This window comes from Chanos chanos, chromosome 15, assembly GCF_902362185.1.
Source record: "Chanos chanos chromosome 15, fChaCha1.1, whole genome shotgun sequence".
In the NCBI taxonomy this organism is placed as follows: Eukaryota; Metazoa; Chordata; class Actinopteri; order Gonorynchiformes; family Chanidae; genus Chanos; species Chanos chanos.
In genome coordinates this window covers 6,746,203-6,761,101 of record NC_044509.1, presented here as the reverse complement: position 1 = coordinate 6,761,101, position 14,899 = coordinate 6,746,203, and the positions used below count along the sequence as shown (strand labels likewise).

General features: G+C 43.4%; 1 protein-coding gene across 1 annotated transcript; it reads right to left on the bottom strand.

Annotated features, from left to right (window-relative positions):
- Positions 1-1,383: 1,383 nt before the first annotated feature.
- Positions 1,384-14,152, bottom strand: mcama (melanoma cell adhesion molecule a). Its single transcript, XM_030792974.1, has 16 exons — positions 14,099-14,152; positions 7,918-8,061; positions 7,514-7,739; positions 7,325-7,395; positions 7,080-7,167; positions 6,707-6,886; positions 6,019-6,146; positions 5,205-5,349; positions 4,625-4,740; positions 4,247-4,388; positions 3,795-3,925; positions 3,514-3,655; positions 3,110-3,142; positions 1,929-2,058; positions 1,663-1,792; positions 1,384-1,404 (listed from the first exon to the last, which is right to left on the bottom strand). Exons 1-16 carry the CDS (start codon positions 14,150-14,152, stop codon positions 1,384-1,386), a joined length of 1,881 nt encoding a protein of 626 aa, XP_030648834.1.
- Between the last annotated feature and the right edge of the window lie 747 nt (positions 14,153-14,899).

The following is a 14,899-nucleotide window of genomic DNA, read 5'->3' as shown; positions in this document are numbered from 1 at the left end:
CAGAAAGAGGGGGGAAAAAATTCAATATGTAACAAATATATTCATGTAATGAAAACAAATGTCCACAGGCACTGTAGCTGATCAAAGACGAGGCAGAAAACTCCAGGAGCCGAAACCCCTCCCGCAGTCAAACACAACATCTACAGACTCAACGGCTACGATTATTTACAAACAGTAGTTTTTTACGACAGACAAACAGATCCGCGCAAGGTCGGTTTTTTAGGATCGCGTCCAGATGCCCGACAGGACCGCCTCCCCGTTTTTTTCACCGCGCTCGACCGTTTTGACGGTCGTTTTGACGGTCGAGCCTATTTGCAACAGCTCACGTCGGGCTATCGTTAACGAACAGAGAACACCATGAGGAAAAACATTGTGAGCGTGTGTTTAAAATCACACACGTGTGGAGGAAAACAGTTGCAAACAATGAGGGAGCGAGTACGTTATACGTGAATGTAGAAATGGACCGAATGGCAGGTCTCAGTTCTGGTCATCAGTGATTTGGGTCTGTGTGAGTTATTATCCACATGATATGAGGAACTCTCACATGGCAGAGAGAGAAATAACAGTATTGACACTGACACCGGTGTGTGGGAATTACGTATGCAACAAAAGAAGATTACTGGACCTGGCTACGCTCTACTGTCTCAGAATTACACTGCTGATGTAAATTGGGCTAAAGCAGCCTGTCCTCTGAAAGAAAGAAAAAAAAAATACACATTGGTCCAAGTCTATCAAATAGAGATTATGTCTGCCAATAGCAAGCTCCAAGTTATACCCTGTTTCATTATTTGTCTTAACGCTTGGACTGAGGGTGATGACATTTCGTAAAGCGTGACCTCTGAGTGGCACAAGTTAAGAATAATAAAAAAAAAAAAAACGCTTACTGGGTATTTAAAAAAAAAAAAAAAAAAAAGACTTATCAACCGGTCCACACAGACTGTTCTGAAACTGTTTCTCAACAAACTGTTTCAAAATTTGAACATTTCAAGAACAAAACATATATATATAATATATACATTTTTCTTTTTCAACTTTAAGAACATACAGCATATCGGAACGTGCTGGCTCTCTTAAGACGAGAGAGAATGACAGTAAAAATCTGTGTTAGGGAAAAAAAAAAAACAACAGAAAAAAACGACACACAAGTCCCTAATTTCTTTTGTCATACATCTCTCATTATTTAAGTAGGTTCAACTGGGAATACCGCTGCTCACAAAAACAAAAACAAAAACAAAAAAACAAAAACAAAACACTCCTTGCGAGTAGTAAATGCAGCAGTGCGTGTCCTCTGGATCTTAGGTCATCTAGGTCTTGGGCATTGAAAACGACAGAGACACGAAGGGCATCGCCGTTGGCAACCTCAGGCCTCGTCCACCTTCCACATCATTTCCGTAGATCGATGTACTTTACTCCAGGAAAAAGCGAATAGTAAGCAGAGAGAGAGCAACAGGAAAAAAAAAAAAACAAAAAACAATAAAATGTTAACAGTTTGTTCCTCCACGGGCAATCCCCCGTTAAACACAATTAACTTTTCTCAGCGAGAATACGCAAATCGTCCCATATTAATTTAGTTATTACTTCTGTGCCTGAAAGATTTTAGATTTTACGGGGGTTTTTTTCCACTTGAGAAGAGCTCTGTGTTACGGGGTTATAACTAGTTACCTGGTCGTTTGGCGGTTTCTTGTCGCCATTTACGCCCTTCAGTAGAACAGATTCCTCAGTCTTGTCTGCCTTCATTTCCACTACGATGTCATCCTTCCTGACCGGCTCTTTCGTGCTATAGACATTAGTGCTGTAGGCATTAACATGCAGACAGTCTATAGTGTATCATAAGATGTGGGAATTTTCAGGCTTTGCATTTATGGAGAAATGAGTTTCAGAGCCAACGGCACCGAATGAGAAGGAGAAGAGAGGGGAATTAGACTCACATTTCTTGTTTTCCCGAGCGTCCGCAGGGCAGCTTGCCTTTCTTGTAGAGAAAGTAGATGACGCTGCCCATGATGGCCAAGAGAAGGATGCAGACAATGATAACAACGATGATCACGCCACTTCCCTCAGCTACAGGGAAACGGAAGGAGAGAGAGAGACAGAACGTCAACGCTAACGCGCCCGTACCGATCTGTCGCCACGTCAACAAGTAACAATTTATCCTAATACAGAATCTAATATAGAGGATATTTTATGGCGACATTCTGAGACCCGAAGGTTGACCTTCTGTATCAGTCGGAGAAAAAAAAATGAGAATTGCTTGCGTTATTGACTTTACAAAGAGTCATGAAAGACAAATGTTAAAGGAATGTGATCCAGGGGGAAAAAAAACTGAATGCAGGAGAGGTGACTTTAAAATGAAAAAGTGTACAGAGAGACTTCTGAGTGAAGAAAGACAAGCCGTTCTGGGCCAGGGTGCTACCTCATGGGTTTCTACTCATTAAACCCCAGACAAAGAGAGAGAGAGAGAGAGAGAGAGAGAGAGAGAGTAGGATAGTTTCACCCTAATTCAATGTCTCAAACACTTCTGAGTAATCCTTCCATGAGTCAAAGTAAAGAGCGTGCCATTTTGTACGATTATGAACTTCTATATATAAAATCATGAGGAGACGACGAACAATCGTCTGGGAATGAATTTTACGAGACGGTCCACTCCATAAAGCAGCATGACAAAGCCGCAACCTCTCCCCATAATAACTTAATGCTCGCTATTCTTGTGCTAAAAAAAAAAAAGATAAAAAAAAAAAAAAAGTTTCTTAAAGCACCATGCCCTCACTAATTATACATCCATTTTGGGGGGGGGGGAACATTTGCTGTTGGATCTCCAACTGATTTCCTATGCGATGTCTAGATCTTTTTTTTTTCTTTTTTTTTATGCTGTTTGACTTTTCTTCACACAGAATTTTAAACATGCCCAGAGGCCTTTGAAAAGGAACCAATCAAAGTGCTCCTCTGCTTAGCCTCTGCTATAAGAAACTCATGAATAATTCATGCGGGTCAGCTGATCAAGTCATTGTCTGTTTTTAAGAATTCTTGGGAGAGATTGAGATGAAGTTGGAGACAGAGGGAAAAAAGTGAAGTAGTCTGAGAGAAACACAGACAATACAGTAAAACATCTTACCAGCCGTGTTTGGAAGAACGGAGACCAAAGGAACTGTAACATTCATAAAAAAATATATATATATGAATGAAAGGCAGTTTATAAATACAGAATTCACTCTATGTAGTCGTATAAAGTGGTTATGACTGACCAACGAAAAATAGCATTACTACTAGTAAATACAACAGTTAAGAAACAATATCTTAGTTAAGCGTTAGCTGAGCTCAGTCTGCTTTGTGCGTATTAAGAACATTTACCCAAGAGACCACTGCAAGCTATTACAAGCTTACAATATAACAGTTATGATGAAAAAAAAAAAACAACCTTAATTATGACAAGGTAAAACTTGTCATGGGTATGACAGGAGGCAAATCCTAGCGTGCTGTGTGTGACTGGAGAACAGAGGAGAGGGTGGGAGCTCTCACTTGGTCTGATGTAATAGCTTTTCATCTCTGTTCCCTCCTTGTTTGTAGCGTTGCAGGACACGTTGGTGTCAGAGGTCACTTTAACTGTCACGACGCTCTGAATGCTGTCCTCGGTCACTTTGTTCGAGACCTCGCGCCAGCCCTGCAGACACACACACACACACACACACACACACACACACACACAGATGTTGCTAAGGGGAGACAAGTACCAAAATAGGGGACGGAAATGTTACAAAGCAAATATAAATGAGCAGAGCCGGTTTTCGGGGTTTCTTTACCTGACTGCCGATGACGTTCCAGGTTATGGTGGGCTGTGGGTGACCTCGTGCTTCACAGCTCAGGTTCACCCATCTCCCCACCTTCTCTGACATAACTATCTCCCTGTCTGCATCCTTCATCTCAGGAGCACCTGCAGGGAGGGTTCCAAACATCCATGGAACCAGTCATGTGAATGTTAGTGAACATAAGCTATTCCGTAAAGGAAAAACAACCAAACAAATAAATAAATAAACACACACACACACACACATAAATGGAAATGTCTTTTTAAACCAGGATCAATCTAACTCAGTTTACTTCCCAACACTAACTGATATTACACTACTGTTGTCTCATCCATGCGAACTGGCCAGATACGGAACACTATCATCAGGTTTGTTTATCTATTTCTAATGTAAATACATTAGTTCAGCTGTGTCTCGTACGTGAGTATTTAAAAACATGGGCTCACCCTGGACGATGATATGGACGGAGCCACTGGTCTGCAGGCCGCGTAGTGTGGGTACAGTTACCACACAATAATACTCTCCCGCTGTGTCGAAGGTAGCATTGTTCAAGAGCAGCATGTGTCCTGTGCCAACCTCAACATCGTCCTGAACGCGCACGGAGAGAAAAACACACACAGACGGGGATAAACAAACAAATCAGCGCATGCAGTCATCAAATGCCAAGAACAACAAACTTCGGAATGGGGAGAGAATAGTAGAAGATTGCTGAAAAAACTCTCCCTCCCAGATATGATAATCTATCAGTACGCGAGAGGTATTAACAATGGTAAAACGAAATATTAATGATGTATGACTCTGTTGGTGGAGATTGATTGGCATACCTTATACCAAACCGTGGAGGTATCTAGAGAAGACAAGGCATTGCAGGTAGCTATTAATCTCTCTCCTTTTTGCATTACCTCAGAGTCTTTGGGCACAACCACAGCTGGATCCAAGTCTGGAAAGACATCAAGCAACGGCAGCTCAGCATACATGGATGGCGTCCAAACACAGCTACACCGTATTCCATGTCTCAGTCATCGCGAGACACCCATTTGACGAAAAGCTAGTGGACGAACTCTCTTAGCTCGTTTCTGAACACGTCTTAAAACCACCTCATCTAGTCAAGTCTGGTCGTGTTCTTTGCTGGCACTGACTCCTGTGCTTCCTCACGCGAATCCACTGATTAGCCCTGGCGAGTCAGTCCGGCTAATGTTCCAAAATCAACTCACGGATCACAGCACCCAATGTATCAAAGTTTAGCTATATGTAACCATAGAGACGCGTAACAAAAATAATCCACCACCTGTCTGGAGCGGTTTGGAGTGATGGCGCCTTTTTTTTTTTTTTTGGTGGTAAGCAGGTGTGGGTTTTAAAATGGTTAATTCGTCGCCGTCAAGCTTTGATCTCAAAGTTACTCACAGTGGACTGTCAATTGTGTGCTCCCAATCACCTCCTCCTCCGTGCCCATGTCGAGCGAACGGCACTGGTATGTGCCACTGTGGCCACGCGTCACGTCCATCAGAACCAGCGAATTTGCATAAGCGTCCAGTTCTTCATCCGGCTGCTGTGGGAGAAAACAGGAGCGGAAATGCAAACCTTTAAGTCTGCAGTGGAACTACAAAATCAGTTATTTTGAACATGTGCATTTCAGCTGGGCGCTGACGCAACCTCGTTCGGCTCGCCGATCAGTCACTGAACCTCCAAACTGACTTCGTCAGCGAGGGACTAAAAATAAAACGCTCAAAGCGTTTTGTCGGAACTGGAAAAACTATGGCAGAACATCAAAGACGCACACTAAAACGAACCACTGCACTAGACACATTTCTTTTTCTTTTTTTTTTAATTCCAAACAAACGTTCGTCGACACGGGGAACTAGCCTCAAAGCTATACGTGTATAAACTAAGACCTGCAATGCGAACATGTGAGGTCAGAACTTTGTTCTTGGAAACTGAGTTTGAGATGAAGGAGGTGAAGGAGTTCTAAAAGATCCATTGTGTAGAACGGAGGCAAGAGAGGATGCATTCTTGAGAGGCTGTTAATGGTTGGAGCAGCGTATGCGGTGACAGGGCCGCCCTGAGGTTTGGCACTGGCCTGCATATCAAACACATTCTAACAGGCCAGATGTCTCTCATGTCAGCGTTTTCTCACTGCTTTACAGCCCTGCCACACTGAAAAAAAAAAAAAAAAAAGGAGGAGGGACATAAAACACAAAAAAAATGGGGCCATTCTTACTTGTTCTCTGGTGAAAATGAAGTCTGGTGGGGGGTTCCCATCGCCCAGGCAACGGAGCTCCACTGTGTCCCCCTCTTTGACCAGGCCCTCGGGCGATTCCTTCCACATCTCGACATTCGTCGTGGGGTCTGCGCGACAATACAGAGAGGCCATAAATCGCACTCTTCTAAAGACACGGGTTACCATGGAGAGTCGTTTTACGGCTCAGTTATTTACTCTGCGTTTTACAAAGCAAAGAATTTGGTGCGTCGTGTCACGATGACGACGGATCTAATTTGTAGCGCAAAAAAAAAAAAAGAAAAAGAAAAAGCATGCTGTAAGAGTATTTAAATGTAAAATTTAAAAATAGCACATCTCACTTTAAAAAAAAAAAAAACGAACATGAAACATACAACATGCAATACAGGGGCTAGGTTTGTATAATAATCCCACATTGTCCAGGATATTCTTATCTTAGTTTTTGGAACAAACTGAAAAGCTCTATCCGCAATACATAAAACTCCAGTCAGTTCACCAGTTACGGAACGTCACGAGATTATCTTGAGGAAAAACACGACAAAAAGGGGAAAAATAACAGAAGAAGAACAGGATGACTGGAAGAGGAAAAATAATGATCTAAAAAAAATCTGATATCCAACAGGCAAAAAAATCGGATATCCGCTCTGACACTAGCAGAGGGAAGACTTACAGTGCACTATGATGTTGACAGGCCTAGATTCAGCGGTCCTCACTGCTCCGGGGACTAAATAGCTGACCTCACAGTAGAAGTGCGCCTCTCTGTCTTCTTTAGAAACCTTGTATTGCAGCTCACTCTCAACAGTGTGAAGTCCGCTAGAATCCGTCGACAACAATGTGACCACGTTGACCTCTAAAACACCATACAGCACACACATTCACACACACAAATAACCAAACAATACGCTGTAAATATGCACATTTCTCATATATAAATGTCATTTTTCATTCATGTCCTGAAAATCAACTTTGTCTAGTTGATAAAACATAACGTGGAAGTAGTGTTTTGCTGTTGTTGTTGTCGCTGTTTGTTGTTTTTAACTTACGGCCACTTTTGGGGATCAGTGCTACACGGTTCCGGTACCATGTGATGTTTGGTCTTGGGAAGCAATCTCTTACTTCACAAGATGCAATCTAATCAAAAAAAACATATATCGCATATCAGAACACTAAGAACACACACACAAGGATGTGTGGACAGATGGACAGACAGACAAACAAATGGACAGGCAGATGGATGCACAGAGGATAATTATCACCCAACAAACAGGAGCTGAAGACAGACGCCTACCTTAGACGGGTAGTCTTTGGTTACAGAGATTCCAGAGTCCACAGCCTCGATCACAGGTTTTTGAGGAGGGGCTGAAAAAAAAAACCACACACACACACTTCTCTATATCTCTCTATGCGTCACAAGCACTGAAGCATCAAAAGAAGCAAAGCAAACGAGTCCTATACTTGACCAATGAGAAACTCTTACCGAAAACCTTTAAGTGGGTCTTGCCCTCGCCGTTCCCGGCCACAAACCCGTTCACCTGACAGAAGAACTCTCTGTCGTCAGACACCTGGACGTTGTGGATTATCAGAGTCTCTCTGACGTCGTCCCCGGTGACAGTGATGCGGCCGGTGTAATCTGTGTCATCGTCCACCTTCTGCTGCTCACGATCGCTGTAGGAGATTCTCTCTCTGTTACCGTCACGTTTACGCTGGGGAAAACACCGGCAGAGAGAACAAGCGAGATGAGGAAAAAGACAGAAAAGGGTTTGCGGTTACTGCAACATGCTATGTGTCCTTCATTTGTCATGGAACCGTCTAAGCAGGCATGTAGAGAGAGCGTAACAAAAAGCGCGGTTGACTATGAGGTTCTATCAGTTGGGTACTTACCACAAACCACTGAACCATCAGCATTGTGGGTTCCTCTGTGAAAGCGTACTGGCAATGAATTTCTGCCTTGTCTCCCTTGTACACCTCCACAACATCCTCTATAGTCAAGTCCACTGCAGCACCCACTGACAACACAAAGACATACTTAGATTTATCATTATGTTAAAATAATAATAATAATAAAAAAAACATAACCATGTCTTGATTTTCCACAAAAAAGCAGCTGGAGATGACGGTGATTCAACAGATAACCAATATGTATTCAGACAGCCCTGAACTGAGAAACCACACTATTAACAATAAAAACACAAACTATCCGCAGTCCTCTTAAAAATGTAAAAATGACAAAAAAAAAAAAAAAAGACAACCATGTTTTCTTTGACCCTTTGAATTTCAAGAGTATCAAACTTGAACTAAAACCCTCTGGGTGTGGAATATTTCTGTAGCTCTGTGGTTTCTGTAGTTGAAGGTCAGTTGTGGTTGGTCACAGTGACCTTTGTAAGTGGAGCACTGATCTCAGAGCAGTGCACAGCTCAAGGTTTCCAGCAAGGCTATCCCATGAAGAATGAATCAAATTCAAGCAAATCCATTTTAGCTCTGACAAGTACTTTTAAACACTCCAAATGAGTCACACGTCACAAACAAACCAGCAGAGAGCTGTTTTACGAGCTACACAATTCCCCAGTGTTCTTAGCACATTGACATGTTAACAGTCCCAGTGGTGTTGTCATGGAAACTGAAGGACAAACCTTGGCCTGTTTAATGGCATTGCGAATCATAAAGTAAATTATATTCTTAGGGACTAGAAAAGTATTCTCAAGGCACACTCTTAAACCTCTAATTGTTATTTGGCCTGATGTTTCTTTCGCTATTAGCCATATTTACAGGCAACATTACAGTCTTGCAATGCTGAGAATAAAAATAGTGTCAGAGAAGTTTACTCCAGAAGATTTGAACTGGTATGGGTCTCCTTCGAATGAGAACAGCATTCAACTGTATTAACTGAAACTTTTTCGCAATTCGGTTTCACACCCTCCATATCGCTAGCGTAAATTATCCATAATTAGCAGTGGTCATGCCTGCTTTCCATTTCAACCACAAACAGGTTAGGAATGAAACAATAAACGTGCCTCAAATCCAGGTGTGGCTTGTGTAAAATGTTATTCATCATAGTTATTTAACTGATGAAAAGAGGAGTTTTTTTCCACCCCTCAGGGTTTGATACAGCCTGACATTTTGGCACATTAGCAGTTTGAGGGCGCCAAAAGAAGAGTTAGCAGCACATTCCAGGTTGTCAGTTGCTAATGCCATGCCAAGACCTTATCTGCATAGTTCATGGCTGACTCCGTTTAAACACCAACGGAGGGTACAAACCTCTTTAGTAGGGACCACACACCTCAAGGGACAAACACAGAGAGGTGGCAAATGTTGATTTTTGTTTATGTGTGCGCAGGCTGAGTTACCTAGCCGGAATCCTAATGTGCCATGTCTTGTCTGATTCACATGTAGAAGATAACAATCGCGGGTCAGTCTTTTGCTCATCGACGAGCTGTAACCAAAACACTCCAGCATGGAGACTTTCGAAATGTACCCCCTCTCCTCCCCCACTCACCTCCCTAGCCCCCAGCCTCTCCCTCTAACTTAAAAAAAAAAGAGTCTGTTTTTCACCACCATCCCCTCCATCTCTCTCCACAGCCTTATTCTCTCTCTCTCTCTCTCTCTCTCTTTCTCTCTCTCCTGTGCCTCTCTCTTTTCCTCTCTCACTCTGCTATCGCCTCAGCACGAAGAGAAAAGGCCCACACTGAAAGGCCTCCTTTTTAATTGGAAACATCTGGGAAGCGGGGGACTTGGCTGGTGGGGTGCCGGAGAGACGGGGGTTATTATGGGATTTCCACGTTGTTGGCGAGGGACTCGAGTTGAAGGAAAAGAGAGAGGGAGAGGGAGAAGACGCTGGCAGAGGTTCAGAGGTGAAGCTGGTACACAACGACCTCATCATTTCAGTTCCTCTCCCCCTGAATTATACAGGTCAGCAACAAGCCACTGTCGAGAAAGGGGCGGGAGAGGGGGTGTTGATAGTAGGCAGTCTGTGCTCACAACAGGAGAGATGATGGTGTGTGTATTTGTGTGTGTGTGTATGTGTGTGTGTGTTTGAGAATGAGAGTGACACACAGACACAAACAAACACACACACACACACACACACAGACACACAAAGACACACACACACACACACACATGCGTGCACACCTAATCAGTCACACACAGTCACATACAACACACAGCCTTATTAAACTCACTGTTACGTCCCGCTGCTCCTATTCAGTGTTCACACCCCATTGTCAGGGCTCCTGCCTATCTCTGGTTGGCTCTCTCCCTTCACACACAGCACTAGGCAACCACCCAAGTCATTGTGGCCTGGATGCTGGATCTATTTGCTCAGTCCCTTCTCTGTTCTTACCCTATTCTGCGAACAGCGTGGAGGCCCAAGAGCTGTGTTCAATCAGCCATGGCCTTCAGACCCACTCTATTGTCCCTCCACCTGGAGAGCCGTCTTTCTCTTCCACCATCTCTTCTAAAAACTCAAATCAAACCCCATCAAGCACCTGACATATGTGCATCAGAGATTATAACACAGTTTTATCTGTATAGTTTTTTTTTTGGGAGGGGGGGGGGGGGGGGGGGGGGTACCAGACATGGCAATCACAAGACATTTTTACTGAACGATGGGTTTCGGATGAATAGTTATAAGTAGTTCATGATTTTGTTGATCACTTCTTATCTACTCGAACAAACATTTATGTTTTGTCCCAGCATGAAGGCTGAAGAAATCTTTTTTTTTTTTTCTTTTTTTTTTAAGGTTTTCGCCTAATCCGCTTAGCTTTACTACAGAATATCCTGTCCTGCGGGGATTTTGAAGCTCGCACGGGTTGTCTTATCTGACAGCATACCTAAGCCTCCCGCACGCCATGTCGTTACACTTAATAAAAGAGTCCAGCAAGTCCACCAAGGCTCAGTCTGCACGTTGAAAAAAAAAAAAAAAAAAAAGGCAGATATTTGATCGTGCTGACAGAGCATGGTAAGGAGCACGAATGCCTCACGCCACAATGTTTTGATAGACTGAGGGCCAGGGGTGTGGGAGGAGTTTGTACTGGTTCTTCTGTTCTCAGGAGCAGCGTCCGTAAAGTCACTGAGATAAAGTTCACTGGGGGGGGGTTACAAAGCCTCTCTACAGTAAACAATGGAGCGGTTAACAATGAGAAGGGTTGTGATGCCACGTAGCGGACGCATACACAGCACGCCATTGTGTCTCTGACAAAAGCGTGTTCCTGTGATGCTAACGAACACAACGCTGGTCTGTCTGCTGCCTTATCAAAACAAATCAGCTTCTGCTTCAATCCCAGCTGACTACAATTAGAAGTCCAGCTGCTTTACATCCACCATGGGGAGATCCTCAACTTCCAAATTGCACATACACACACACACACAGAGGTATGATCACCATTGCCTCTGAAACAACTGCTCTCCACATGGAAACTCTGACAACTCCATGATCTAACTGATAAATTCGAGCACAAAAGTTCTTCCTTCTTTACTAGAGTCAGCAGGGCAGTTGAGACTCCCTGGACCTGTTTGGTTTTCTTGGCTCCAGTTGGGCAGGACTGGCGAAGAAGCACAGAGTATGTTAAATGTGCCAACCCCCCCGCCCCCCGACTGAACCACCCCCATCTCGCACAGACTTGCCACATTAGACCTCCCATAAAGATCACATGAATCAAGAGGTACCTCAGACCTCCTGAAGAGTCTCTTTTCCCAGTGCTAAGCAATGCGCTGTGTTCTTATGGATAACCTGTTTTTAAAGGAGCCCGAAAAGCTCCACTGATCACCAATCCTTTCTTTACCTAAACAGATTCAGGTTTTGGCTCCCTTGACAAGACTTTCTTCAAACATATATCAACCTCACTGCTCTGTAGGCTTTGCCTTGTGGTCTTTGTGGCCCGGTGGGTCTGATTTACGTTTGGGTTTTGTAAGGGTTTTTCGCAGGGAAACGTTACCGTTAAACTCTCAGTGACATAGAGCCGTTATGTACTCCCCGACCCTCTGCCAAACACCCTGATTTGTCTTTACCACCTGGATACCCACACGCACACACACACGTACACACACACACACACGGACACACACACGCACCTGAGATCAAAGGGAGTGACATGAACTCACAATAACACACACACACACTCAAAACCCACAGTGGACACACATCTTCCAGGCAGCATACGTTCGCTAAAGGGACAAACAAACGTCCTCACAGACGCATTGAGGAGTAAACGCCTGCGACCTTTTGATCTCGAACATCTTTGAAAACTACGAACTGGCACAAATCCCCTGAGAGGACGCTTCCTGTTGGTGACAGTCCTTCTCACACACACCGGCAAAGTTTGCTTCTATCAGAGGATAAACCTCAACATGCAAATGCTTCAAAGTAGCCATGACAACTTGAACCTTTGCCTTAGCTAGATCTCCTGAGAGAAGCGAAATGACTTCACAGTTCACATGCTAACACTCTAACTTTAAACAGGCAAAACCGCCAGCTCATGACACAAGTAAACACAAAGCCACACACACACACACACACACACACACACACACACACACATACACACGTACTGCTTAAGCGTGGAACAAAATGAATTGAAATCAGTTTGTGTATTTTCTGACACTATGAGTCATGCTGTATCACTGTGGGCTAAATTTGCAATTTGACATTCACACATCAGCAGTCTGTAAACACATTTTAAGCAATGACAGACATCGTGCTTCACTAATTTGCTGTTTTTTCCTACCACGCTTCAGACACTGCTTGCAACGCCTGCTGTTTCTGTAAAAAGGTGTAATTATTCCCAGTGGGCTAGTCATATCTACCACCCAACCATGAATATTTCATCCCCTACCCACTGACTGCTCCCCTGTGAACAAACAAATGAGTGTTTTATTTACATTTGTATCTGACAGTAAACAAGACATGGTAAACACATGCCAGTGCTTCAACAGTAGACTCCACTGAGAGTTTCATTGAAGATGCATTCACTTAAATATTCAGAACCACTACAGATTAGAACATAGAATTTTATCTCTGCACTGGCTACACTGGATGTACTATGAAATTTTTGTGTTAATTTCTGTACTCGCTGTAACAAAATGCTATAAGAGACACTTTGTCCAATGGGAAAACATGCAGCATTGCATACGCCAATCAAAGCCTGACATCTGACCCAAGAGGGTAATCAAACCAAAATTAACATAACAAATAAAATTAGTCAGAACCCTGGATAATTGATTTAATACTCTTCTATTATAGCTTAGCAATTATCTGTAGGGGTGAAATTGCTCTACAGGGACCAAGATGTAGGATACCACAAGTCAACAATCAGGCTACAATCACTCTAAGAGCTTTTAGGCTCACAATTTCAGATAGTTTGCTCAAAAAACGTGGAAAAAAAGAGATGGCAGATTGGGCTATGTATGGACATGCAGATTTTGCATGCAGTGTGTTGAAGTCTCATTGTTTTTGTTTTTTTTTTCAAATCCAAAACTTTTTTCAAGTTTTGAAAAAATGTTATGAGTGATGGTATATGAAAATGAACATTGTGTCTTGTGCAAGAAATGATGAATATGCTACGATCCGCCTCTACGTTCAAACTTGTCTCTGTTTGAAATGTTTTCACAAGGCACTAGGAGAGTCTAAACAATGTCTTCATCTCCCTAGTGCAGTCGTAGGTTGGGATCATTAAAAAAAAAAAAAACCCATTTACACCTGCATTTAACTTTCAAATATAAAGAAAACTTGAGAGGGAACACCTAATGCGACACTTAGAGAAAGAGTAAACGCGATGGGCTAGTCTTAACACTCTCACTGGTGGTTTATCCGAAAATTCCTACTTATCTTTGAGCCGAGGGATACGGTACGAGGTCATAAAGACAGCGGCAGCTGTGACATTTACCTGTAAGTACAAGCAATTCCAAAGTTATCTTGTCTTAAAAATCACAAAGCAAAGGGATAAGCTGGGTGACATTAAACAGAGAAGGTCAAGCCAAGCAGGACTTCACTTGAGGTGAAACCTATGCGAGGCCGTTTGGCTCTGCTGTCACTGGAACACTAGAAATAGCGTCCCCCCCGTCTCACCTCCGCTCTCGTGACAGCCTCCATAACAAAGAACTCTCTTGTCTGCGGGTCCATGGTTTACGCAGTGATGGATTGGTTCGTGGGGGGGGGGGGGGGGTAGCTGTAAGTAGCACTACAACCACAGAAACATCAGCCTCAAGAATAATTTCATTCCCCTTCAAGTTTGTACAGAGCAATATAGGCCTAAGTGCTCAATGTCAGAGGAAAAAAAAAAAATCCGGCTGTGCTGAACATTCTATTGCGATTTTAGCATGAAATTCATCATCTTAAAATCTGCTATCTTGAATTACAGTTTTAAACCAGAGGGACCCATTATGAGAAAAAAATTAAAGTTTAAAATAAGCAGATGAATCCAGTCGTTAAGTATCCAGTCATTGGGCTTTCCATCAGATCTTGGCATGAGTCCGTGGCTAAGGGTCCCATGTTGGAACGCGTGTGCAGTAACACCCCGTCTTCCTCTCCTCCTTTTGGCCCTTTGATAGACTTTAACAAGCTCACAACAAAGCCAAATTTCTATCCCATCATCCCTTTCATCACATCCATCAGACGACCCAGCGCTGCGACGGGGAGGGGGGGGTGGTGGTGTGGGTGGAGACGGACCCGCGCTGAACCTGCATCGAGCGTTTGGGCTAGGCATCAACACACCTCCCACAGAGAGGACCTAATGTCCTCAAAGAGAATAGTAGAGTGATCACAGGTGCACTTGATCGCTAATGAGCTTACTGCTATCCACTCCAGCACCCCCCCCTCCATCCTAACCCCCATCCCCCACCCCCTAACCCCCCTCTCTCAAACCCAGCC